Source organism: Chanos chanos, chromosome 2, assembly GCF_902362185.1.
Source record: "Chanos chanos chromosome 2, fChaCha1.1, whole genome shotgun sequence".
Taxonomy (NCBI): Eukaryota; Metazoa; Chordata; class Actinopteri; order Gonorynchiformes; family Chanidae; genus Chanos; species Chanos chanos.
In genome coordinates this window covers 51730569-51757332 of record NC_044496.1, presented here as the reverse complement: position 1 = coordinate 51757332, position 26764 = coordinate 51730569, and the positions used below count along the sequence as shown (strand labels likewise).

General features: G+C 40.6%; 2 protein-coding genes across 5 annotated transcripts; both read left to right on the top strand.

The window, feature by feature from the left end:
* The first annotated feature begins 813 nt into the window (after positions 1 to 813).
* synpo (synaptopodin) lies at positions 814 to 11144 on the top strand. The gene is made up of 3 exons (XM_030765986.1): positions 814 to 1045; positions 6400 to 8444; positions 10425 to 11144. The coding sequence occupies exons 1-3, from the start codon at positions 814 to 816 to the stop codon at positions 11034 to 11036; spliced, it is 2889 nt and encodes a 962-aa protein (XP_030621846.1). The 3' UTR covers positions 11037 to 11144.
* A 4163-nt stretch (positions 11145 to 15307) lies between these two features.
* Positions 15308 to 25694, top strand: tspan17 (tetraspanin 17). Of its 4 annotated transcripts, XM_030766906.1 has the most exons (9): positions 15308 to 15834; positions 19717 to 19767; positions 20906 to 21052; positions 21491 to 21661; positions 22337 to 22462; positions 22681 to 22732; positions 22873 to 22877; positions 24071 to 24187; positions 24577 to 25694. In XM_030766906.1, exons 1-9 carry the CDS (start codon positions 15748 to 15750, stop codon positions 24640 to 24642), a joined length of 822 nt encoding a protein of 273 aa, XP_030622766.1. In that variant the 5' UTR covers positions 15308 to 15747; the 3' UTR covers positions 24643 to 25694. The 4 variants fall into 4 exon arrangements, with proteins under 4 accessions (XP_030622766.1, XP_030622765.1, XP_030622764.1 ...); XM_030766905.1 differs by lacking the exon at positions 22873 to 22877 and having other exon boundaries at positions 22681 to 22728; XM_030766904.1 differs by lacking the exons at positions 22873 to 22877; positions 24577 to 25694 and having other exon boundaries at positions 22681 to 22728; positions 24071 to 24558.
* The last annotated feature ends 1070 nt before the right edge of the window (positions 25695 to 26764 follow it).

Below are 26764 nucleotides of genomic sequence, written 5' to 3'. Positions count from 1 at the left end.
TGGATGAATATAAACACAGAGAATAAAGTCTTGTTGAAAAATTGATTCTGTGAATACTAACAATCTGAAAGTCTAGATGACCTTTCTGTTGAATGTTTTTTCATGCTCTAATGCAATTACAGGAAGCCATGAAGCATGGCCCCTTTTCTAATACATTGTTGAAACAGTTCAAGTGCAAAGGGCATGCGTGCCTTTAAAGAAATACAGTTTGTCTGAAAGAGATTGTGATACTCTTGAAAGACATGTTTTGGTGACCGGGATAAGAAGAAAGTACAAAAAAAAAAAAAAAAGAAAATGTCTGCACAGGAGAAAGAAGAAAGACAAATATAAAAGTTGGATGGTGTCTCATCGTTTACCGGATTTGCAACAAGAGCACATTGCAATTGTGAAATTGCTTTGGCAATTTTCCATGGGAAAGGATCCAGTGTGCACTGGAGAGTGCTAGACTTTGAATAATACTCTAGAGGAAAGTAAAAGTGCACTTTTTAAGTCATCTATATCTGGTCGTGTTTCCCTCTGAGGATTACCAGGGAGTCAAGAAAACGTCTCATAAAATGGAAAGCTGAAACTGAGGCTCTGATCCCTCCTGTGGATCTTTTCCTCTTCAGCCGTAGCATATACGAGAACCAGAGGAGCCAGAACCTTCCCTTCTGGCCAAACTGACCTCCCATCAGAGAGGAAGACACAGAGAGAGAGCGAGAGAGAGAGAGAGAGAGAGCCTCTGTTCAGCCGGGGCAGAGGGAGAGAGCCGCGTGAAGCTCCTCAGAAAGGAGCCTCTTTCATAGTTGCAACAAGGGACACGCTGAATCAGAGATGGAGAGAGGGCATGAGCCAGTAAGGAGAGGGGTCAGTTGGACTGGGCCTGGTGCCACAGCTACAACCAGCCTCAGCAGAGCCAGTGGGGGGAAATTCCTGATGGAGGCTAACTCCAGACTTGGAAGTATTGAGAGGAGCAGCACCAACGTCTGGGAGAAGGATGATCAAAGTTGGGTCAAAGGGAAATCTGGCCTGACCTCCAAGACCAGCCCAGAGGGCCGCAAAACAAGTAAATATTTATTTTAATTCATGTCCTGGGAACGAAGCTAAAGAAATGTTATTTTTTTTAAAAAGAAATATTCATTGGTTCAACTCAGTCTTTAAGTAAAACCATCTTAAGATTTGACAGGGACTCTGACGTAAGACGTGTAGTTACTTAAGGGCGACTCAGTGTCATCATAAGGAAAGAATTATAATTGTGTTTGATAGAAACATGGAGCAGACTTATAAAGAAAGTAGATCGCCACGCCCTCGCTGGTCAAGCTTCAGAGACAGTTTTAACACTCAGTGAAACATCTGTTTCCTCACAGTGAAAATGCAGATGAGCAAAGCAGTACTGCAAATGCAATCAATGTCCCCTCACTCTGTCTTTCACTACATACCCACTGACCATAATGCGCAGGCTTGTGGGAAAAGTTATCCGGAAAGAATTCATAATAAGGTTTGCAGATTGCTCACTGCCCATTGTGTGGGCGTCTTGTCACACTATTGCAAGCAGCTCAGTTGAGACTATTTGAGAGTTTTGCTACGTAAATACGCAATCTGCTTAAAAAAAAAAGTCTCCAGATTGTGTATGACTGTTATTACCATATTACGTGGAACGGTTTACATTTATAATTTTGCAATTTTTCACTCGTGAAAAATGCTGTGGAAATCACAATGTGAGAGGCAAAAAAAAATAGACTTTTATACTCCCTCAACACACTGCCACTGCCATGTTTATCAAGACTTTCCAAAGACTTTCCAAATGAGCACTTCAGAATGGAAAGTTTCCTGAGTCATGTAACAGAGCATAACCATTAACATGTGATGTATCTAACAACTATTAAAACATTTGTAACTATAATCATTTGCAATAATAATATTGAGCTATTTAACACAACAACTTGTGAAGGCTCACATATAATGAATTCTAACCAGACTTTTAGCTTTAGGCAGAGAATCTACTCAGAGCTTTTGGTCTCTTGAGGATTTTATAAAGAACGTAGTTCTGCTACGAAACTGAATGCAGACACAAATGTTTTTGCCATAATGTAATTAAGAGCTGAATTTCTTAATTATCAAAAGGATCAAATGACCGACATCTGTTATCACAATAACTCAGCTAGAGAAACTGTCTCACATAGACACGTTCAATACCATGAACATGAAGCATAACAGAAATATTATTTAGTTTCCCATGTATTTAGTTTTCTTTAAAGTGAACCTCCCAGACCTCATAAAGGGAAGTTTAGTGGCACATTAATCAGTTTGAACCTGGAGGTCTAGACTTGATCCTACTCTGTCCTCACCGGTCTTTACACAGTTCCCAGTGGGAGAACGTCATTCTCTGCCGTCCCTCTGTGAATGATAACATCCAACAGGGTAATCTGACCTTTGATATATAACTTAGGGGCCACCTGGGTTCCAAACCTCCCTCTTTTCGGAAGTTTCCCTGTCTGTCTCTCGCTGAGGGACTGCAGATCACACAGACAAAGTACTCTTGTATCACTGCCAAAGGTCAAGTTCTCTGTCTCTCCCTCTCTCTCTCTCTCTCTCTCTCACACTCACTCTCACTCTCACTCTCTCTACTGTAGAAAAGCAAGTCTCTGTCACTTTTGGCATTAAAGTGAATAAGGCTGTGGATTCACTGTCAGTGAGGCTGTGGTCACTAATCATGCCTGCCTGCTGCAGTATAAACATCTTCCATAGAAACTCAGATGTCTGTTGTCCTTCTTGTAATCCAGAGGCCATGGGGCTTTTAGCCTGCCTGATATCTAAGACCCTGAAAGAACTGATACACATCTCTGTGCTACACTTGGGACATTTGCAAGTGGTCACCTAAGGTGGTGGGGAATGTAATAGAATGCAGTTGGAGAGACTTAGTGATGGAGCATGCAATTAACTAGAAACAGGCATGCTCACCTACTTGTGGTTGTAATAATTCACCGGGCAAACTTTCACAAGGAGTTCTGCACACACACACACCACACAAACACCACACACACACTCATTCAGAGTGAGGGAGTGAGTGAGAGAGAGAGAGAGAGAGCCGTTAGTAATGCATAAATGTGCTGTGATTAATCCTGCATGGCATTCATTTATCAGTATCTCAGCAGTAGGATATGAAAGTTGAAGTCTGATAGGGAGAAAAGGAGGCGTTCATAAAAAAAGAAAAAAAAAAGAAGGGGAAGAAAAAAGAAGAAAGGAGAAGGAGAACGTTCGAACGCTACTTGCTGACTTTCACAGTTCAGGTTCCACGACCATCGTCAATAAAAGACTGGTTGCTTCAGTCAAGCGACTCGAGTAGGACCGGGCGAGCGCGCGACATATCATTTACATCGAAACGAAATACGATCTGTTCTAGCTGCAAGAAGAGGTAGTTGAGGAAACAGATATAGTTAAACTGAAAACGCTTGAGGAGTAGCAACAAAAGAGCCGATATTCAAAATTTATAAAGGTAAGGACAAAGAAACGTATCAGTACTTTACCTTAAACTTCTTTCCTTTTAGACCTTTCGGTTGCTGGAGTAAACGCGCTCCAAACTAAATACAAGTAGTCGATAATTTCACCTAAACCTAACGTTTTCTTAAACATTGTAGAACATCATCCCCAATGTATTAATCCGAACCATAGTTTAGCCGGTTCATGACGTTTTCTCTGTTAATTTTTTGTGAGGTTGAATATTAACTATTGACAATTTTAAAATCTGGTGCACAGTTAAATTTGTGCCGTGTGATGGATAATGTACAGGAAGTGCGGGGCAGGCGAAAAGTGAGGTATTTACAGGCAGGACATTTAAGAGCATAAGTGTTATAGCCTATACATATCGATGTTTTGTTCACTGAGTAACTCAACTTCAGCAACATCAAAATCGATGACAGGTCAGTCGTTATTTTGAGGGTAGGCGAGGTGACAGAGAAAATTAACACGGAAAAACGTGTCCTTCGTTTGTGGTTCTTTCTCAAAGGTGTTACTTAGCTGAAGTAATGATTTGAATACAACTTTGCCTGGGTATGAGGGACACATCAGAAATATGGTTATGGCTTATTTGAGGTTAAGGCGTGACTTTTTGCTCTCGCATTGATTTACACTGTATTGCACACTTCTGGATATCAGTGTAGTGTTGTATGGTATAGTACAATATAGCATACCAAACCGTCGGTCGGTGCATGTATCTTAATAACATGTCACTGTAAAACCTGGGCTAAATTCAGCGGAACGCATAATTTATTAGCTCTGTTGTGTTGTACAAGAAACTGGTAAAACAACTTGGAAAAAAAAAGTAAAAAAAAAAAAAAAAAAGAGCGAGGGTAATGGAAATCTGCTTCTAAGCAATATGATGGAGACCATATGAAAAAGTCAACCAGTAGATGAATATCTCAAAGGCTTTTAATGGTAGACTCTAAGGTAACTGTTCTCAGTATAATTCAATTAAGAGTTTTTTTTTTTTTGCTTTCAAAATCAGAGACAGATGGGTGTTATGTATGTTCTGCAATAGATTTTCTTTTCTCTTCTTTTCTTTTCTTTTCTTTTCTTTTCTTTTCTTTTCTTTTCTTTTCTTTTCTTTTCTTTTTATAGATGCTCTTTTGATCTTAGTAATTCTAAATTTACGAACCAAGACATTTTAAGACGTTTTGCCATAAATCACTTGGAAAAGACACCTGTCTGCTTAAATTAAGGTGAATAAAATATTATATCCAAGTTTGCTGAAAACTCTGTCAGGATGGAGCTCAATGTAAAGGTTTAGATTCCTTTGGAGAAACGTACTGTGAATTATTAATTAGCATAATTCAAAGTTTGTTAGGAAAAGGAGTAGTTTCAGAACATCCATTATACCCGAACCTGAAGGTTGGGTGTGTCGTGGTAACACTGATTGCCACTATTACTGTTGTTGGTCAGAATTGTGATTGCAGACATTGTTTGAATTGAAACAGTGTCTGGAATCACATATAAATGCTTATTAATGTCTTTCCATCTTCGCTCTGTATATTTTGTGAAAAATTCTACTCCTGTTTGCGTTTTACCTTTGGAATACACAAGTAGGGTTCAAGTATATGAATACACAGTTTGTTTTGTAACTTAGCATGTATGAGTCAGAGAGTGTGTCAAGGAGTAAGTGAGAATATAGTTCAAGCTCTGCCTTGAAGAGCTTTCTGCAGCAACGCTGCAAACTAAAGCAGGGAATTTTCTCGGCAGTCAAGGAATGCTGAGGGAGGGACCAGGGCCCTGGGTAAAGGAAATACTTCTACTGCTTGGAATGGAGCTTTTAAACCCAGACAATAAACCTCTGCCATTTTCAACAGAAAGATGGTTGTTTTAGATCTCTCTAGCCAAAATAATTTAAAAGACAAGCAAAATGTCTCATATTTCACTTTGTTTACCAGAATATCCTCAGAACTATAATCTCCTCACAATCATGTCATGTTTTTATATGTCTTTGCAGCGTGTGCACACCACATTCAAATCACCAGTGTGAAATTAACTTTATAAGTGTTTATGTAAGTCCCACATTGATCCACATATTGACAATATAAACACTTACAGAATTAATATGACATTGGCAGATATGCTGTGTATGCAGAGTGCCTAATTCCATATAGATCCAAAAATGCCAGTGAAAGTCTTGCGTCAGCATTACATCTAGTGCAAATCCAATGCATCAGTTTCAGCTTTGGCTTTGTATCTGTCTGAGTGAATTTTATTTTATTTTTTTTTTCTATTTTTTTGCACAGACAGCAAAACTAATATGTGCTCTGTCAGTGAGCCCCTATAATGTTTCAATCTAACGTCCCCATTGGAAGTCAGTTTTTAATTACAGTGTTAACGATTGCATGTCTCATTACTTTTGGAAAAGACACACTGGGATGAAAAGATAAAGTAGCAGTTTTACTGTCTGTATTGATATGCATAGACAACTAGACCAAGCATTCACTACTTAAATGTACATTTTACAGAATGGGCAAATGGCAAATGCTGACATTAAAAGAGGGTTACAAAAATACAGTTGAAAAATAGTACGAGTTGCCAGCCCTCTCCAAAGGATTTCTAATATGAAACAGCGCTTTATTACCATATGTCTCATCCTGCAATGGTCTGCACTGGAAAGCCAGCAATCAAAACCATATGCAGTTGAAACAATGATGCGGTTTTAAAATAGTATGTGTCTCAAAGGGCTTGTGAAGTGTGTGTTCTTGTTGGTTCACACTGAGATCTACATTTACAAGCTTTGTTAAGCAACACCTCACAATTTTCTTTGTTAACTCAAACGGTGGTACCATGGCATGCAGTCCAACCATACTTAAGTGGTGAAACCATTTCAAAATGTCAGTGCCACTTTTTTTTAATGATTTATCCTTTAAATAATTTGTCCTCTGATTACAGATCTTAGCAGAAGTGCCAGTTTATCTGAGAAGGAGCTGAAGGAGGCTAGGACAAGAAGTCAGATTATCGCTGCTCAGCTGACTGTTCCAACCAATTCAAACTCCAGAGGAGTCCAGCTGTTTAATCGCCGCAAGCAGAGAGTCAACGCCTTTACCCTGGTGAGCTTCGGTGAGGGTGGGAGGGAAGACGCCCCCAAGAATGAGAAAGAATCATCTCCTCAAAGTGAATTGACATGGGAGAAGACACATCTGACTGACATCAAGGAGAGAGATTTGAATAATAAAAACAGTCAAACAAAGCTTCCTTGGTCATCTGTAAATTTACACAGTATAGGAGGTACCATGGAGGACCGAGGCGAGGCCGTACGTGAAGTGGAGGATATAGATGACAGTGCACAGGAGAGATGTTTTGTTCCTGTGAATGAGAAGGATGAGGAGCTCTCTGATGCACTTGTAGATCCAGTGAAGGATGAGATTACCCTGAGAGATGATAGCACTGCTGCTGTTATAGGCAGTGCTTGTCAGGAGAAAGTTGAAATAAATGGGGGATACTCTACCTCGGTGAACGCTCATGGAGAGATTCCAAACGGATGTCACAGTGCTCAGACTGATGGAAAAGTAGCCAAGACGGTGGCTAAGCAAACTGCCATCATAAACAGAACAGCTAGACCATTTTTCTCCCCCACTACAGTGTGCTCCACAGGGGCCACCAGTCCAGAGATGGACACTCCCCCTACTCCTTCCTATTCTACCCCACCAATCCCTGATTTTCAAAATTCTCCTCCCATTGCATACTCAGAACCACCTCCCTCTAATTACACAGATCCATCGGCTTCAGCACCATCAAGGTTAACTTTCTCCCCTCCACCACCTCCATCCTATCCAACACCTCCACTGCCTTCTTATACAAGCCCATCGCCACCTGCTATCTCCAGCCCCCCTCCTGGAGCATCAGCTATGCCCTCCTCTCTGTCACCCTACTGTGTACCTCCAACAGCTCCTAGACCCACATTTGTACCTCAGCTCTTGAATGAGAAGAGGTCACTTACTCCCAGTAGAACAGGTATTCTAGATGAGGGCAGGGCACGAAGGGCAACGAGAAAGTCAATGTTCACCTTTCAGGAGAAGCCAAAAGTTGACCCTAACCCTGAGCTGCTGTCTCTGGTCCAGGGAGTTGATGAAAAGAAGAAAGTCAAAGCCCAGCCAGAGCCTGCACAAGAGGAAGAGCTGTTGGCCCTCGGTGCAGAAGCCTCAAATTTCCTGGCCAAAGATGAGGCCAGTCCTGAGGAGGCCATGGTGCCAGAGTGGGCCTCTTGCTTAAAGAGTTCAAGGACTCAGGTTAGGATGCAACACAAGCCTGAGCAAGCTCTTACTAATGCTTCGGGAAAGGGGGCTGAACTTTTTGCCAAGCGCCAGTCCAGAATGGAAAAGTATGTTTTGGATAGCGCAGCATCAGAGCAGATAAGATCTCCCTCCCCGACCATGTCTTTACCTCCCTCTTGGGTGTATCCATCAAACATGCCAGGTCGGGTCAAAGCTATAGCTAACTCCTCCAATATCAGCATGCAGATCTCAAGGACTCTTCAGGCCCAGCAGCCCACTCACAAAAAGAATGTTCCGACTAAGGCCCCAGCTCCGGCACCAGTTCCAGAGACTCCAGCCTTGGAGAATGGTTGCACTAAAATTGAGATGGAGCTGTCCAAGCATCAACCCTACCAACTAAACTCTGCTCTGTTCATCTTAAATCCCGCTAAGGATCCAGTGAGCACTCTACCGAGGGCTGCCCCACCTCCCAAGCCTGTGATGACAGGACACTTGTACTCAAGGCAAACTTCTCTTCCCTCAAGTCCTTCTGGTACTTTCAACTCTTCGTCTGCCTATAGATCAGCCCACTGTTTTTCACCTCCCATGATGCCTCTCAGTCCCGTGAGTGACATCATACCTCCGACGTCAGCCATATCACCAGAGCGTGTGGCATCTCCGCGGTCAGTTGTACAGGCGCCCAAACCTACTTTCTCTGCTACAAAGGCTGGCATTGAACCTCAGGTGTGGAAGCCCTCTTTTTTGTTCTAACGTTCATCTCTGCTCCATTAAAGATAAAACAGACCAAAACACACATGGAATGAAGTTAATGTGACGAACGTTAAAGTGACGAAGGTATGCTGGTGAAAGACCAGTATAGTTACTGGTGGTATTAGGAAAAACCATATGATAGAGTAATTTCAGACACCAAAGAAAACATTTAAAACCAGTTTACTTTTATAGTTTGATATGGAAAGAAAGGAAGTATTCTCAGTATTCTGGCTTCCCAACCATTTTACAATGTAATTCAGGAAGTGAACACCGGAGGTCTGGTGAAAATACAGCTTGAACACGGTCCATTAAACGATTATGAAGTAGTAGTTTGGAATGATTACTGTTCAGTGACAGGGTAATTTAGTGCAATTCACTATTTGGAGAAATTAATCCAATTTTCCCGTAGCGCCAAATATCTTTTAGGTGAGAAATCAGAATAATTTTTTCCAATGCTTGTGTCCAAGTTTTCAGGTTGGAGTCTGGTATGGTACTTATAAAGCACTTTAGCAGATGGTGTCTTTGATTCATGATCTGTGATTTGCAATTTGATATGAGCAGACAAACTTGAGAGTAGAAGTAACTGAACTCTCTAAATGTGTGTTTGCTCTCGGCATAGCACCATTTCTGTGATCCATACAAATACACTGTGTGCTTGTTTTGATCGATGGTTGTTGATATTTGCATGCTGTTCTCCATTATGTACCACTTTAGTCTCTCAATAAGATGTACTTCCTGGAGGCAGATATTTAATTTGGATCATGAGATTTGAGCCAGTAGATAAATTTAAAAAAGTAAGGCCTTATCTGATCGTGAAATAAGTTAAAAAGAAAATGATATCTGATCTGTTCCTTTTCACGTTTCCCCCTTCATCTCTCTCTTTCATATTAATTTTGACTGTCAATCATTCTGAATTAAAACTTAAACAAGCCTCTTTTCTGTGCTGTCTTTCCTTTTGTTGTGTCCTTTACTTCTAATTTTTCTTACCTTCCTAACTGATTTTCCTTCTTCTTCTTCTTTTTTTTTGCTTTTTTTGTTTTTCCCTTTTAACGTATCAGTTCTCAGTATAATTTCAATACATTACTGATTCATACATTGACAGTTACTATACCACACAGAGCATATTTTATTCCTCTGTTAATATCTGTGAAAGAGAGGCCTGACTGGCTTATCTCCAAAACGAAATTAAAACCCCTTTAACACTGATTGGATATGAACGTACCCCATACATTCCTGAGCTGCTCCCACACAGGCATGTCTGGGGTTTACAGGCCCTTTGGGCCTGAAGCTCTAAACCAATAGGGTAACCTATGACCTCTCTCCCTGAGATACAACATTTGCTAAAGGTGAAAACCTACTCAGCAGCCTCGGCAGGGCAAAAGCGTATGTCGGCAAAGGTTAGTAGCTTTGGATGCCGGCACGAAAGTAATCTGAACAGGGCATGCAATCTCAGTGTGCTTAAAAAATGCACCAGTGATGGAAGAAATTAAATAGTGCCTACTATACTTACATGTGGCAGACAAGAAATCAATATATCAGTGGCATGAGGTGGTATTTGCTTTTAAATGATAAAACAGATGTTCATTACCAGTACTGATGCTCAATATTATGTCTGTTGTATTTTTTATGGGGAACATATGAATAGGTACATTAGCCTAAGTAACACACATATTTTGCTGATTTACCTGGATTGTGTTAAAAATGCAGTTCAGACAAAGTGCCTACCTTAAAGGTGCATCCATATTTTTGGATTAGTATACTTGGGCACGTGTTTAAGCATTGTCCCAAGATAGGTTATTGCACAAGTACTAGTAGACATATCTGCTGGATAATAAACGACAGTGAATCACTCTACAGAGGGCCTGCCAAGTTAGCCTTCCAGTGTAGCTATCCTATTTTTAGTATAAGTCATATTGTTACTGAGAGCATCATGTCTTGTCTATTCATTCATAGATAAAGGAAGAACGTCCTGCAACCCCCATCACCTCAAGGACACCAAATACCACTAGACGCTTCAGCAGCCCAGATGGACCATCCAGAGCGGTGTGGTCCCCCAATTCTAACAGTACACGGGTGTCCTCCCCCAGAGCCCTGCCCAAAAGCATGGCCATTTCTCCTGTGTCTCCACCTTGGGAGACCAGCTGTCAGTCTCCCACCACCATCCAGGATGTCAAAGCGAACCACCGCCTGCTGGCCAAGAACATCATCAATGCGGCCAAACGCAAAAACAGCCCATCTCCGGGAGCGCTTAGCGGGCACAGCCTGCCCATGTCTCCAGTGGGCAGTGGCCCTCTGCCTTACGAACACAAGCCCGTCAGCCCCTTCCAGCCGCGCTTGCTGGGAAGCCAATCGCCAACCTTCACCAGCCCCCCACCAACTCCAACGCGGTTGGTCCGCTCACCCGTGCGCCTCTACAACACACGCTCATTAACTGACTCTGATGCTTCGGTGGAGTCAGAAGACTCAGGCCTGCGTTCAACTGGTCTCCGTACCTACAACACCTGTCCCCGTGGTTGGAGCGGAAGTCTGAAGATAAAGAGGGGCAGCATCCCTGCTGACCTTTAGAGAGAACACAGAACCAGAGACTTATGAACTACATTTTGATAGTTCGTATTTTAATGTGGCCTTTAACATTGAATGTAATTTCAGGATGTCATTATTAATTACATCACCAGGTGGTCATTGCAACACACATCACTCTTATTCGTTGTGCAATGAAATTACACAACATCCTAAAAGACGTGTTTATATGGTATATCGCACCTAACTGTAGCTTTTAGGTGGCATTACATGGACAGACAAAGTTGAACCAAAGAAATTCTGTGACCTTGGTGACCAAAGAAATGTGCAGTAAAAAGCAGTGTTAGTTTTCTGACTGTTTTTTTCCCCCACCATCTTCCTTTGTAAATCCTACATTGATTTACACTGGCATTTATTTTGACTGACAGTTTTGTGTGTGTGTGTTTTTTTGTTTTTTTTCAAATTTCAGAGAGCATAAGAATGTAGATCAAGTTTGTTACTCGGAGGTTTCTAGGTCTGACACAAGTAAAGAGATTGGCAGTATGGATAAGGTGAATTTAGGTTAATCCTGCTGGAAAATCTACAGGATCTAGGAACTTAGTTGAAAACTAAGAAGTAGATAATCACAAAACAGATGCAAAATTCCATTTATCAGTTCTGTGCTTGAATGATGAATGAAATGTTGTTTATGATGTTCAAAGTTTGTTCATGGAAAAGTAAGGAGAATGCAGAGGAGGGGTGTTGTGTTTGATTGAAAGAGTGTCCATACAACAGGTAACTGAATTTACATACTGTGTGGAGATAATAAGATTGTAATTGTGTGATTTAAATTCAGAAATGGCTTAAGTCTTAAAAATGCACTTTTCTGTGAATGTATGCGTGATGCTCTTCTCCAGTGCCAGAGACTCACAGTAGAAATACATTGACGGCAAACATTTGAAATTAGAACGCTTAATGAAATTGGAGGTTGAGGAACGTACGCTTCTACAAGTCTTATCAGTCAAGATTTTCTTACTTTTACATTCCTTGTTTCCAAATATAATTGCAAACTTTCCTTTAAAGTTGCTGACATTATAAGTCATGGTGTGAAAGGTGATATAACGCTGAATACTGTAGTGTGCCTTATTGCAATGGATACAGTGGAGAAAACAGCTTGAGGCAGTTTGCCCAGGACATTATGCATTCCACAGAATATTACAATGACTGCACACATCTTAGGTATACTAGATATTTCTTCAAAGTTAACATCACTTTTGCACTCTTATATTTCTCAGCATGCATGTACGTATACCATTTTATTCCATGCAAAACACATCTTTTACTGTATTTTTGTATAAGGGCAAATCTTGCATTTTTGATGCCAAACACTGTGTGCAGTAATATGCATATTATTCTATGAATATGCCTCACACTTAATCACCAAGCATTTTTTTTTTTTTTTGCAAGCATTCTATTTCAAAATTGGTGTCATGTATACCAAATGCACCTATTAACCTTTCATCAAGCATTGAATCTCAACATATGAGAAAATAATTCTTCTCTGGGGCCATGTTTTCATGCATCAGCAGATTGTCAGCTATCTGCATGTACACAAACTGTGACTGACAGGGACGTCAGCTGCAGAGTGACTTGGCACCTTTGACTAGAATATCCTTCTCAGTATCTTGGATGCTTTTAACCCCCTGTGAACATGCTCAGTCCCTGATTTGGCCCTGCCTTGAAAATTTCATTAATAATTTGATTTAATTTGCTTTTTACTTTACTCTGGATTTCTCTGTTTGAGTAAACAACCATTCTCATGATACACTCTTGCTGTTTTATTTAAATAAATAAACTCAAATTGGACTCAAGTTGGTTGATGCTTTGTTTTACAATAGTTCTACTTGTTGCTTCATGTTTTACACCTTGAAATAATTATCGAGCTTCTATTATATAATTTGAAATTACCAGTCATTAAACATTATTGAACACACTGGGTGGATACTGACAGGAAATTTAGCACTCCATCTTTGAATGGCATCCAATGGGTTATGTTAGAAAAAAAAGAAAAGAAAAAAACAAAACAAAACAAAACAAAACAAAACAAAAACATTTTATCATAGTTCTTCTTACTTTTGAACATCCACTGCTTGTCAGGAATTTCAGAACAGTCCAGGCTTAGAATAACAGTAGAGAATTTTGAATGGTCAATATATCTGAGGAAACAACACCCCCATATGCCAGGGAGCTATATAGCAACATGGTGTTTAAAACTGGCCCTACACTTCAGAGGCCTTGAATAGACTACCATCTGTAGGTATTCCAGTGTAAAGTACACTGGATTAATTTTTTTCTTATTTGTGCAGGATTCCAAAACTTCTGTAAGCAATATCACATTGGCAATCAATAATTAATGACAAATTAAGCATTAATACTGAAATTCTTAGCTCATAATGTTTTCTGTATAGTTTTTACAATGTAGGACTGAGTGGACTATCTGTATACATTAGCTGATATCAATACATGTAACATCTTATACCTCTACACCTAAACATAGATTTTAGTCGCCCGAAGTAACCTTTAAAAGCATATCCCATCAGTTTATAAAGCGATGAAATACGTTTCACATCGTGTTTTAACGAGGAAACCGTTTTGCTCCTCAAAAATGAAACAGAAAAGTTGGCTCCACTAGGGGTCCTTCTAGGAGAAACAGGATTACGTTTTCATGGTTTTTCTTGTCCCACAACATTCTATGAATACCTCAAGCTACGGTAAGAGACAGATAGAACAAATAGGAAATTACGTAATATTGTGCGTCCTTGGGTTTATTTTTCCTCTGTAAAACAAACGTCTTTGCGTTCGCTTTCTTCTAAACAGCAAAAGTATTAATAAAGCACGAGGCTGTCAAGTTGAAAGCTATACGTCTTTTCCGTCGAGACATTCAGATGGCCATGGTTTGGTCTGTATCACGATTTGGCTTGCGGGAAAACTGAACAAACTCAGAACTGAAGCTTTTGTTTCTTTTTAAGTTAAACATATAGAAATTTGACACAGAAAACACGAATTTAATAGGCTGTTTTGGATAAAAGTGTCTGATAAATGAATAAATGTAAATGAATATATGTTAATACAAATAGCAACAAAGCTCTTAAAAATGAGAAGGAAAGAAAATAATTTTCAGCCTCTTTTATTTCAAGGTTTTTCTTAAATCTACAAAAACCAAATTTGAAAAACTATGAGCAACAGATATTCTAGGCTCTGCTCCATGACAATGAGTAAAACACTGCAAATCTGAACATCAGTGAATTTCAATTTAAGGTTCCTCTGCAAGAAAATGTCTTGAAATGAATTAAACTTCTTTGCTAATTACATAAAAATTCTTATTCTCCATTTTAGCATATTATTTAAAGTCTGAGTTACGACACCATATGTGACCCCATTGGCATCATGTTGGAAAAATAAACAGAAAACTCACCTTGCAAGAGCTTCAGTGAAAAAAATAATCTGTGGTTTACTACCCAAGTGTTGTGAACCAAGTGGAGCACAGCAGAGCTGTGGTTTTCGGTTTAGGTACAAAATGTTATACCCTTCGTATAGTTACGGTTTGACTACCTTGGGCAAGGGTAGTCAGTCCTTTAGTGGTGGGAGATGCAATATGTTGCTGTAGTACTAAAACCATATTTAACTAACTAATATTTTTGGTGCATTATCAAATATTAACTCTTTCTTTGTTACAGAAAGTAACTGAAATGTGTATACAGTACATTTCAATATGAATACAACATTTTATTGGATTAAGACTTAAATCAAATGCAGAAGGATGGCACGTTCAGTTACATGTTGGACAATTACACTCCACATAAGTAGCAAGGCCTTTATATTACACACACTGAAAGTTTACAGATGTTTAGTGCAGAATGTCCATTCTGTATCAAATTCCTCAGAAGAGCATCAGTTCAAAATGTGGTGACATGGTGTTATCATACATATAAAACTTAAATCAAAAGAGAGAATATCAAACTCACTCACTCACGCACAAAATAAATAAATAAAAAATAGATAATCGACAGACTATGTTATCCAAATAAACAAATAAAACAAACACAAATAAATGTTGAACTATATGAACATCATAAAAAATAATTTAGAATTAAAAAAATGTTATTTCCACAGTGTATACTAAACACTACCTGAAGAAGATTTAGGTAAATATACATTTATATTCCTCTCTATGTCTATCGCTCTCTCGACGAGACCATGAGCATTATGTACTTTTATTCTGAAAAATCATTCTTGCCGCGGCCATCATGGAAATTCGTTAGTGTTGCTTGGTTCACACAGCTTTGTTAGATTGGATTGTTGTCTCAGGACGTACATAACAAGGTTGAAATATTAGACAGCCAAATGCCACTGTTTATGATTAGCGAGTACTCATCAGCGAGGTAGATGTTACAGTCACTGCCTCAGCTGGAAAACCAGTCGTTTTATTACGAATATTGATGTCTCTTGGCAAGCGATCAGTATTTCCTATGTATAAGAACCAAAGCGGTGTATAGTTGTTGTTAGCTAGCTAGGTAACTAGCCACATAGCTGGTTATGTATTTTTGATTGATCTAAATGACCAGCTAGCTTGCTAGCTGATGTTCTTGTTTGTCTAGATGTTTACTTTTTGTGCCTCTGAAAACTGTTGAAAGACATTGCCTCGAAATCTTACTGCTAACCCCTAAAACAACGCGACAGTTAGCTAGTTGGCTAACGAGCTTCGACTTGCAGAAGGATGAGCAGAAAACACCATCATTTTAAAGGAGCCGAAGTTAGTTGCTGTGTGAAATATTTTTTATTTGGATTCAACATAATATTTTGGGTAAGTGTGTACCTTTCCTGCACTGCGCATAATTAGACTGCCGTAACCCCCTGAGGTATATTTGCGTTCCAGCCCAAATATTGTCCAGTTATTACTGTTAGGGTGTGGAAGCCAGCAAGTGTTGAGTAACTTAATACATTTCAATTTAGTATCACGCTGTTCAGGTAGGTAATTGCAGACATAATTTTTACATTTCCATAAATGCTGGAGACTGCTAACGCTGGTTTTGTTTATTATCATACAACCATTCAGTTCTCGTAACAGTATTCAGTATCTAGATATGGTCATGTTTCTGCTTTTTTTTTCTGATGCTACACTGTGTCTAGAGCGATCAGTCTGTCTTTGTGATTAGTAGAGTTAGACTGACAAGGACGAGGAATAACTTTTTCGAGTAAGATTTGTAGTTTTGCAATACATCGAGCTCTAAAACCGAACTGATTGTGTGTGAAATATAATAGAAATATGAAGCGTATGAATTCCCGAAGATCCTGGAGGATCGAGCAATCACAGCAGTGTATGTATCGATGAATATATGTGAAAAATCTATATTATCGCACCTCTTGAGTGTCTTTACTCTGGAGGAATTTGACAGTTTGCCATCTTTCCGCTTTTCGCGATCAATTATTCACCAGGTCTATATAGGGTTATTTGGTGAAAATTGATCTTTTTTTTTTCCTTCAGAAGGTTCTTCTTCCACTAAAAGCTTCCTCACAACTTTCTGCTTTGTGTGGGGGGAAAATCACACATGGGAGAATTTTGACGTGTAGCTTCATTTACGTCATGTTTGTGAACTGCATTTGTGGATACATCCTATCTATGTTATTGTTTGTGCAAGTGTATGCATTCAAATAATTTTACTCTAAGTAATACTAGCTTAAATATCTACGTTCTGACAGAAGGCAAAGAAAAGCTGTTTGTTATTTATTTATCTATTTATTTGAATTAGGCCGGTATGGATTTCATGGGGACAACCCCCCCCCCCCCCCCCCCCCCCAAAAAAAAAACCCGACCAGTTAAACAGTGTGCACTCCAAGGAGAGATTCCCTCTGGGAAAGGGAGCCAGTGATGGCGTGAATACGCTGTTGACAGGGAGTCCTTGCTCTAATGAACGTCTCTTGCGGTCATAAATTGCAGGCGAGCTGTGGTTTGTCTCTGGTGATAAGTGATGAATGCAAGCTGTTGTTAGGGGACCTGAATGGTCTCTGGAAGGAACAGCAGCAGTGACTGACTGCCCCCTTCTTGCTTTAATGATGCTTGGCCTTAAATGTTAACCTTGCATAATGTACCCAGTGGGCTATTCTTCCCTCCACCCAGCCTGCCCTCCTGTCCCTCTACAAAGTTCTCATTGAGAGTTTGGTGTCTTTTGCGTAGGGTGTTAGTTCAGCTCTTGAGTTTTAACCAATTCCTCTGCAAGTTCAGGGGCAAATTCAAGATACATCCAAGTGTGTGTGTGTGTTTTTTTTTTTTTTCTTCTTCAGGGCATCGGCAGATTGTTCCTGGTGCAGACACTTTTAGAGTGACACCATTGCTGGTGTTTTATAAAGGCGCTGTCAGCCAATTGTTTTAGGTCCTCTGTATTGTCGATGGCGGGTCTCCTATAGAACCAATTACGTCTGGCCTTTTCCTCATCAGCTCGTAGCTGTTGTGCAGGGAGTCATCTGTTTTTGCTCTCCTTTGTCTTAGCACGCAGCATGACCCTTTGGTACCTTTACTAAGTCTTGTCTTAAGGGTTTTAATTAGACCAAACACAGCTCAGATAAGACCTGCCTGTGTTATACAGAGTAATCATTAGAGGAAAAAAAAACCCAAACCAAAAAAAAAAAAAAAACAAGTCGACGTTCGCATCATGCAGTTCACAGTTATGTTATTCCTTGCCTATGGCTCAGAATCTTCCCCAGAGAATTTGGGGGGACGTCAAAGTCTACCCCCCCCTTCCCACTCCCCCCTCGTGTGTGTGTGTGTGAATAGAACGAGACTGTCCTTTGCTCATTGTGTCCAGCCGTGGTTGCGTGGTGTATTGAAATGAGCTATGAGGGCGAGGGAATGGCGTGTGTGTGTGTGAGGGGACAGGGTCCTTCCCACAGTGTGTGTGTCTGAGGAGAAAGAATGAGCCCCAGCCTGGCCTTTCTCAAGGAGCCCCTTTCACTGTTACTCCCGCCATTGTGTTGACTGGAATGTGTGACCGTATTGTCACATGCACTTCTCTCTGAGGGAACAAAAGACTGCAGTCTCTCTCTCTCTGTCTCTGTCTCTCTCTCTGCCTCTCTCTCTCTGTCCCTCTCTCTCTGTCTCTGTCTCTCTCTCTCTCTCTCTCTCTCTCTCTCTCTCTCTCTCTCTCTGTCTGTCCCCCTCTCTCTGTCTCTCTCTCTCTCTCTCTCTCTGTCCCTCTCTCTCTGTCCCTCTCTCTCTCTCTCTCTCTCTCTCTCTCTCTCTCCCTCTCCCTCCCCTCCTCTCTTTCTCCAGAGTGTTTGTGTTGGTGTGTTTTCTTCCAGTCATATCCACCAGATTCCTGGTGGCAGATGGGAACCACATGTAATTTTTCTCTTCCTCTGCTCCACCACGGTGCAGTGGGTTTCCGTCCCATTGCCTGACATATGCCTCGTATCCAGCGTTGACTCATTTGGAAGAAGAACCTGTGACTCATTTTCCACTAGCTCCATCAATTATTTATCATTTTAAATGTGCTGATATTGAGCTCTGGTCCATGATCAATGTTTGACTTATCTTCTTTTGACTAATATTTGGTAATTACAAGATGCTGTTCTTTTCCCCCTCAGATTAATTCTTAATAACTCTTAATAAAACAGTGCCTGGGGGTCGTATTACTTCACTGATAAAGTGGAAGGAGGGCTTTTAGTTTAGGTATTCTCTTTCCATTAATAGATGGAAGAACAGCATGTTTATTGTGGGAGCTGAGTGGGTTTTTTTTTTTGGTTCCCTTATCGCCAACTTGTTTTTATTGGCAGACATACATTCTCTTTGGGTTGCACAATCGATTTGTGTGCAGAGCGATGATGCTTTTGCCAGTGTTTTCTGAATCCCTCTCTCCACGTGTACGGGACGTGACTCGCCCCTGCCGCGCTCGACGTGTACTCGCGTGTGTGATCCCTGTCGCTCAGACAGGTCGCACTGCGTCAGGGAAACGAAAGTGCCTTGCTACTGTGTCTCTAATCTGTTGGGATTAGCTAGACCCAGGAGGAAATAGGATTACAGGCTGTCTGACTGCTGATACCTGACCTCCGATTGTTAACTCGCTGTGCCTGTGTTCTTCCCATAGTGTTCCTCCTCATTGTTAGAACCCAGAGAGAACCGAGATACGAGGATTCAACATTCAGATGACGGACAGTGTTGAACCAAAATAACAGGGCTCTCACACAGAATTGACCATGAAGCATAAGCAGCTTACAGTATTAACTGACTCAAGACTCTTTACCTCTATCGGTTGTGCTCCATTCAAATACTTTTTTTTAAAATTTTTTTTTATTGCTGTTTGGGAAAGTAGACATTGAAGAAGAAATATGCCCGTATGTGCAGTTGCCTCTTGATATAAAGATACTTCTGTCAGTAGTTTTAACATCTCATGCTATTTTAGCGTCCTGATCACATCTCGTGCTATTTTAGCATCCTGGCTGATCTGTGAAGGTCATGTAAAACAACAGAAATAGAGTTCTCTCTCATATAGGGTATTCTTTTTTTTTAAATCATAATTTAAAATCGTATAGCGAACTGGGAAACCGGTGTTCTGCGAGTCTTAGACTGAAATGAGCCGAATTCTCTTTCAAATCATTTGTAATATGCGTATCCAGGCAGCTATTCTGGGGAAACAAATGTGTTGTATAAGGTGTTTCATTTTCTAAATCATATATACCTTGTGTGTTTCAGTTGCTTGGAGCTGCGTTTTTGGGCATCGGTCTCTGGGCATGGGCAGAAAAGGCAAGTAGTTCTCTACAAGGAATGTATAACAAAATGATTGTTGTCATGCCTCAAATTCCTTTTATTATTTTTATGTGGTTTCCAAAGCAACAAATGTAGACTTGTTTATAGGAATGAAGGCTTGTGTTTGTTACGTGCTTTGCTTTCTCCGGAGAGACCACCTCAGAATATACCCGTTAACCAGTCAAATTTAATTATGACTCTTAAACTTTAATGAAGTCATAAATTGAATTAACTCTGTTTCAGATATAAAGCTTGGAGGATAATGTCTGCCGAACCCCATGCATTTTCCCCTTCACGTTATTAGCACCCCTGTAACACATTACTTTTAGGGAAACATGAATCCACGTGGGTTTTAAAATTGAGTTGTACTCGATTTCTCTTTTTTTTTAAAAAAAAAAAGAAAGAGAAGGACCCCCCCCCCCTTTTTTTAAAGTAATTTGTCATTCTACTCGAAGAGGTCAGCTTCTCTTTTGTCTGTGTGTTGTTGAAAGTAGGACGGAATTAGCTCCTGTTCTTACTGACACAATGATACAGGAACAGTCAGTTAGATTAACTAAGTAATTAACTCTAAATTGTACCACGTAGGCATTTGATTGCTCTGCCAGTACAGACGTGTTCACACCATATGGTAGCGCTTAATGTTTCATGATTAAGTTCTGTCAAGTCCTGAAATCATAGAATGTAAATAATTAACGCGCTGGTTGTAATTTTATTTGATGCATTTCCGTGGACTCATTAATTGTTAGGAATATAATGAGCCAGGAAGCTTCTTCAGGTTCATAATTGGCTTTGTCTCAAAACGTTTTGTTCTCCGAGGGTTTCAGTCCCTTTCCATCTCAGAACAATGCAATCGTGATTGTTAGTCATTCTGATGGCAGCGCTCTAATGAACGTAATGAATTATCTCGAACGTGAACTCTTTGCTGTTTAAGCACATGTGGAAATGTGTGGAAATGATATATTTCTAAAGCTACATTTCATTTTTGGTCTCTACTCTGATACTCATACCACTGATGTATGAACGTTCGAAGAGCTCAGTCCTGGAGTCCAGTGTATTTGGTGCAGTTGCACTGAGCAAGCTGTGGTTTTCCTGGTTTCTCTTCATACCCTCATTATCTGATTTCTGGGTTTCCCAGGGAGTCCTGTCAAATATCTCTTCCATTACCGACCTGGGCGGCTTTGATCCAGTATGGCTCTTCATCGTTGTGGGAGGGGTGATGTTCATTCTGGGCTTTGCCGGGTGCATCGGCGCTCTTCGAGAAAACACGCTCCTGCTCAAATTTGTGAGTTTCTAACATGTACTCCCTGGATCAACAATCTATCTGTTTTTCTGGTTTTTAGTCTTTCTCTCTCGTTTTAAGTTTTTCGTATTTCCAAATGTGAAAATACCTCAGATTTTAAGAGTTGTGTTGAAGCAGATGTGCTGTTGAAACAGCCGACACGATATCGTATGTGATATAAACGGGTTGTTACCTATGAGCTTTGGGCCCTTATCTGGAATGCTTATGCGTTAGGAAAATGCTCTAGAATAGAGGATTAGGAGAATTCTCTAGAATGCTTATGCATTCATTTTGTTTGTGATGATTCTGATATACAGTAGTTAACTGAAATAACATTTTCAGACTTTGATTCTCTCTCCATTTGGTGCCCCCCCCCCCCCCCCCCCCCACCCCCCACCCTCAAAAACAGATTTATCTAACACACATGCCTTTGTTCTCCAGTTTTCTGTTTTTCTAGGACTCATCTTCTTCCTGGAACTGACGGCAGGCATTCTAGCTTTCGTGTTTAAGGACTGGATCAAAGATCAATTGAACTTCTTCATCAACAACAATGTCAAAGCATACAGGGACGACATTGACCTTCAGAACCTTATTGATTTTGCCCAAGAATATGTGAGTCATGCTAATTTATTTTTTCCCCCTCTGTTTATATCCTGCCATATTTTATTCCCTTTCATATGATAATCAATTCTCATTTGCATGTTTCATACATTTGCATGTATGTGTTGAGAGGATTAATTGAAGGTAAAACTGGGTTTTAGCTATTAAGGTTGACTTTTTAAAAAAAAACAAAAAAAACAAAACGCTCTGATTAATCAGATTTTTGTGCAGTCATAAAGTCATAGTTAGAGCTTAGAATGTGTGTGTAATAAGAAGAACCTGTAACACTTTCCTTTGTTTGGTCATTTTCTCTTCTGGGAAGAGCAGAAACCAAGAACCGAGAGTCTCTGTTGACAGAGTCAGTGAATTGGTTGTAGCAACGTGATAGGAAAAGATTTTACACTGGTGTCAGCTAATTGGTTCCCTTTCCCCAGAGGCAAAACAATAGTGAGCGTTATTGAGGCAGTGCGCTCAGTCATCTTTGGTTTTATTTGGTCTTATTGTATAAAGCAGGTGTAGACAAATGACCTTGCTGTTGACCTTTCAAATGCCGTGGGTTTAGTCTCTCGGCAGTCAAGTGGCCAGCATTCGTCTAATGTCTCGCTGCTGTAGTTTGAAAGTGTCCATTACCATGCTCTGCTGGAGATAACAGTCATTAATAGTGTGATGTCATCCATTTCCTTGCAGTGGTCATGTTGCGGTGCTCATGGCCCCAATGACTGGAACCTCAATATGTATTTTAACTGCACTGAGCTGAACCCAAGCAGAGAACGCTGTGGAGTGCCCTTCTCCTGCTGTGTCAAAGATCCTGCTGTAAGAGTTACACTGAACATGGCAGAAAAGCCAGTCTGCTGCCACATATACAGACCAGTTACATACCAGTTACTTGTACAACTTGACTGTTGTCCAGACACATTCACACATCTGACGACTCCAAACGCGAGGCGGTTTTGGTTAGTTATCGTTCTTTTACGCGGAATGACTTTGCTTTGTCTCGAGTCAACGTGATGGTTTTTTTGTGTTGTTTTCAGGAGGATGTCATAAACACACAGTGTGGGTATGACGTGCGACTGCAGGTGGTGAGTATTTCTGTTTGCTTATTTATTGGCTTATTTCTCGGTCGCTAGAGCACGCACGCATATTGCAAGATGCTGGAATCCGGAACACGGTTTTGACAGAGAGAAGGGGCGAGGAAAAGAGAGGATTCACGTTATGGCCATCAGATGGAGTATGTGAAGGGTTAAATGAAATACCAGCGCGTTTCAGCCGCTGTTGCCCTGTTCCTTAATAACAGTCGGAGCTTTTAACAGTGATAATTAAGTTCCAGTTTTAGCCACGGGAAAGCACTTGGCTCTGTAATTGGGAGCTCGGCGGGTTCTGCCAGCCCTGCGCTTTGCTGTGTGGGTGTGGTGACACGGCACTGCAAAGGAACCGTGGTGAGGAACCATGGGTAGAGTTCATGAGTATTGTAACCATGGCCACTCACACTTCTATTTCTGCTCTTTCTCGGGGCATTTCATTGGTTACGGAATGACAGGCAGTTCAATTGAAATAAATTGTATGTTGCTCTTTCTTTGTTACAATGGAAACTGCTTGTGAGATAATCGTTTTGATAAATGTCGATTTTCAGAATTCATACACGTTATCCAGTATTTGTTTGGAGGGTTGTTGTTGTGTCATACATTATTCAATCTGTAAAATTACTGTAGTTTGCCCAAGATGGGTTTTTCACTGAACTGCTAATCTTTAGTTCGAGAGCAGTGGTTGGTAAATGACATAGTCAGGAGTGCGTTAAGGCTGGGTAGGGGTGGAGAAAGACGACAAAACAAAAGCAACAAAAAGAAACTGAGCTGAATTAGCTTCAGGGAAGTTCGCCGTCGAAACGGTCGCCTACCACTCCCCTCATTGGCCGTCTCTGTATCCTCCCGACTTCCTATTGGCTAGGAGTTGAATTTCCACATCCTTTTGTGTAATCTGCTCCAAAGAGGATGAAAGATTCTATGGTGATATGTCTCTTTGGTTAACAAAAGGTGGATTGTGTGCGGTTTTGACCTTCTTATATGCTTAACCAAAGGGTGTCACTGTCAGCCCTGAAGTAGACTCTTTAATTTGCTTTATTATCAGTTGTAGGCTGTATGTGAACATGGGCTAAATTCCAAAATATCCACTGAGCTGGACAGACCTGTGTCCTGCTTTGGGAAACCGTAAAACATCTTGTTTTTTGGAAGGTAATCAAATACCTCTTCTGTGCCAAAGAGGATATTTGCCTCAAATAGAATCAAAGGCAAGGTTCTCTCAGGTGAAGGCCAGCTTGTTATTTCTACTCAGCTCGTTCAAGGTCCACATTAAAGAAGGACGTGGCTCGAATAGTATGTATGTGACGCGTGGGCCTATTTGCTCAAATGATCTCACCTTCCACAGGAAATGGAGCAGCAAAGGTCCATCTACACCAAAGGTTGTGTGGGCCAGTTTGAGAAGTGGCTTCAGGACAATTTGATTGTTGTTGCTGGGATCTTTGTGGGCATTGCACTATTACAGGTAAAATCTGTAAGACACTTAAGCATTTGTCACAGAAACAGAAACGACTTGACCGTTTGCCTCATTTTATGAAAAAGATTGATTCTTATGATCAGCCATTTTGTTGATGTATAGTGTAGCGTTTGTGGTATGCTGTGTAAGAGTGCCATCTGTTGGCGAGACGGGGAAACTCGCTCCCCTTCGCCCACATTTCAAAACAGCCAGAGCTGCGGTCATTGCTCTTTGTGTTTCCAGTTGCTTCCATACATTCAGCTGCCAAGTACAAATACACTTATGTATGTTCATGTATTTGCTTTTCATCATTTATCAAATAATCAAAAGTAATGCTCCGGATGGTTTGAAGTGTATCGTGTAGCTTTTAACCTTTTGTCTGTAATGTGTCTGTGTAGATCTTTGGGATCTGTTTGGCTCAGAACCTGGTGAGTGACATCAAAGCAGTGAAGGCGAACTGGTGACTTGAAGCTATTGTGATGAGGCGACCTCGACCTCAACCTTGACCTGTGGTCTAACCCTGTGGTTCAGGTCCACTCCGAGACCTGCCGACCCTAAGAGCACTGTTTACAATATAAAACAGCTCTTGTTTCATTCATACAGGAGCTGTCTTCAGACACTTTCAGAGGCAGAGTTTTTCTTCTCCGTAATTCTATTTTTCTTTCTTTCTTTCTTTCTTTCTTTCTTTCTTTCTTTCTTTCTCTTTTTTCTTTTCTCCACCTTTTGGGACCCTGTTCTTTGTGAGAGCTCTTACTCCGCTGGGAGAATCTTCAGAACGAACAGAGGGCTTTTACTTATTCCCTCTCGCCCTTCATCTCAAACTGAGTCCCCCACTCATCCTAGTCCCAACGATGTCTTTCAGACGATGCTGTTATGGTCTTGTCTCTAGATAACCATCATCAAATACATCCTCTGCCTAATTTCAGAAGAGGTGTTTTCCAGGACATAATTGCCATACGCCCCTGTGGAAAGACTGTCAGACTCTAGTGCAGTGAAACACTATCCAACCACAAAGACACTTCACCTTTATTGGCAAGGAAGGCTTCTCTGGAGACGGATAAATATTAATGGCCACATCACAATGCATGTCGACGGCTTTTTACGCAATGTTGGGAGAAACTTTTGTTTGTATGTTTTGTTCTGTCTGTCCATCTTTTGCCTTGGCTGACAGGCAAATTATTGGCTCTGGTGTTGTCTCTGTTGCACAGAGATTGCAAAGCTGGAGGTATTTTACTTGATAATGACACTTATGCATTTGTTTTGTCCAACCACTATACTTTGGAAGATGGAAATTGTATATTATGAAAATGTATTAGTTATTTTTTTTTTTTGCCTCTTTATTTTTGGTCCTTTCCATTTTTTTTCTCTTTGGGGGAGGAGTAGATATTCTATTTAACTTTGCCATATCTGTGCTTTAGGAACTTTTTTTTTTTTTTCCATTTTCAGTTTTATTTTTTTAACAGGATGACACTAATAGTAGTAATGTCTGTAATAATACTACAGAGTTTTATATGAATGATGCTGCTTCAAGTCTTCTATACTATTAATGATCATACTAACCATTTGAGCCTCCAAATCCAACAGACAGAAAATGTTAATGCCAATCGATTGCTATGCCCATCAAGGCACATTTTTTCACACATGTCCCTGAATCCACATTCTACACACAGAGGTGTCCCGAACTGATGGTCGCTATGCTATACCCAGCTTTAACTTTGCTAGCCCTCCCTCTGTTGACCGTGTTCTCTCCCCTTTTCTCAGTGAATCCATATCCCTGCAGTCTTGGCTTGGTTGGTTTCCCTGCTCTGTCTGGAGTGCCATCCAGAGGGGCGGGGGCGGAGGCCAAAGCCATCCCTATGCATTGTATCTGTTTCCTCATGAATAGTTCTCACGTGTTATCAGGTAGAAGAGCATGGCAAAATGCAGTAGCATATAGGTGTACCCAACTTGACTACCATAATAGATATGCTTGCTTTACTTGCAGAATTTCCCAGGGTTCCAAAGGTATATTGAGCCATGACCTTTTGAAAGGTGGGGAGGTGAGGGGGGGGTGGGGTGGGGGTGGGGGGCACTGATGGACCTTATTTACGACGAGAAGTATTTGTATAGATAGTTGACCATGTGAGTGGTTCATATAAGATTACCTTCGTACAGTACTTTTTTTTTTGTTGTTGTTCTGGATTAAGGTTTCATAAGGTGAGGCTCCCTTTGTAGAGTTGTATATATCGTCTGCCTGTGTGCAGATGAAAGAGAATGTGAACTACAGAGGCAGTAGTGCAGTGCGTCAGAGGATGTGTCCTGGTGTTAAAAGCTTGACTCTTCCTTTGTGCTCTTGCTGAGGAGAGTGGAGAGCGAGAGAGAGAGAGAGAGAGAGAGAGAGAGAGAGAGAGCCGATGTCTGCCTGATTGTCTGTCACCCTGATATTAGCTCCTGGCTGTAAATAAGAGGCTAGGCTGGTCGTTATGCAGACAAAAGACAAATGACTTATTGTTGCGAGATGATGTTTGTTCCCTGTTTTTTTTATATTTTTTTTTATCGTATTGTCTTGTCTTGTGTTTTTTTTTTTTTTAATTTCATTTTTTATTT

Bases quoted from the DNA above. Each gene is read 5' to 3' on its own strand.
- synpo (XM_030765986.1), top strand. From the start codon at position 814: ATGGAGAGAGGGCATGAGCCAGTAAGGAGAGGGGTCAGTTGGACTGGG. The intron at 1,046-6,399 runs GTAAATATTTAT...CTCTGATTACAG, and splicing joins CCCAGAGGGCCGCAAAACAA to ATCTTAGCAGAAGTGCCAGT. The intron at 8,445-10,424 runs GTGTGGAAGCCC...ATTCATTCATAG, and splicing joins AGGCTGGCATTGAACCTCAG to ATAAAGGAAGAACGTCCTGC.
- tspan17 (XM_030766906.1), top strand. From the start codon at position 15,748: ATGAGCAGAAAACACCATCATTTTAAAGGAGCCGAAGTTAGTTGCTGT. The intron at 19,768-20,905 runs GCAAGTAGTTCT...TGGGTTTCCCAG, and splicing joins TCTGGGCATGGGCAGAAAAG to GGAGTCCTGTCAAATATCTC. The intron at 21,662-22,336 runs GTGAGTCATGCT...ATTTCCTTGCAG, and splicing joins TTGATTTTGCCCAAGAATAT to TGGTCATGTTGCGGTGCTCA.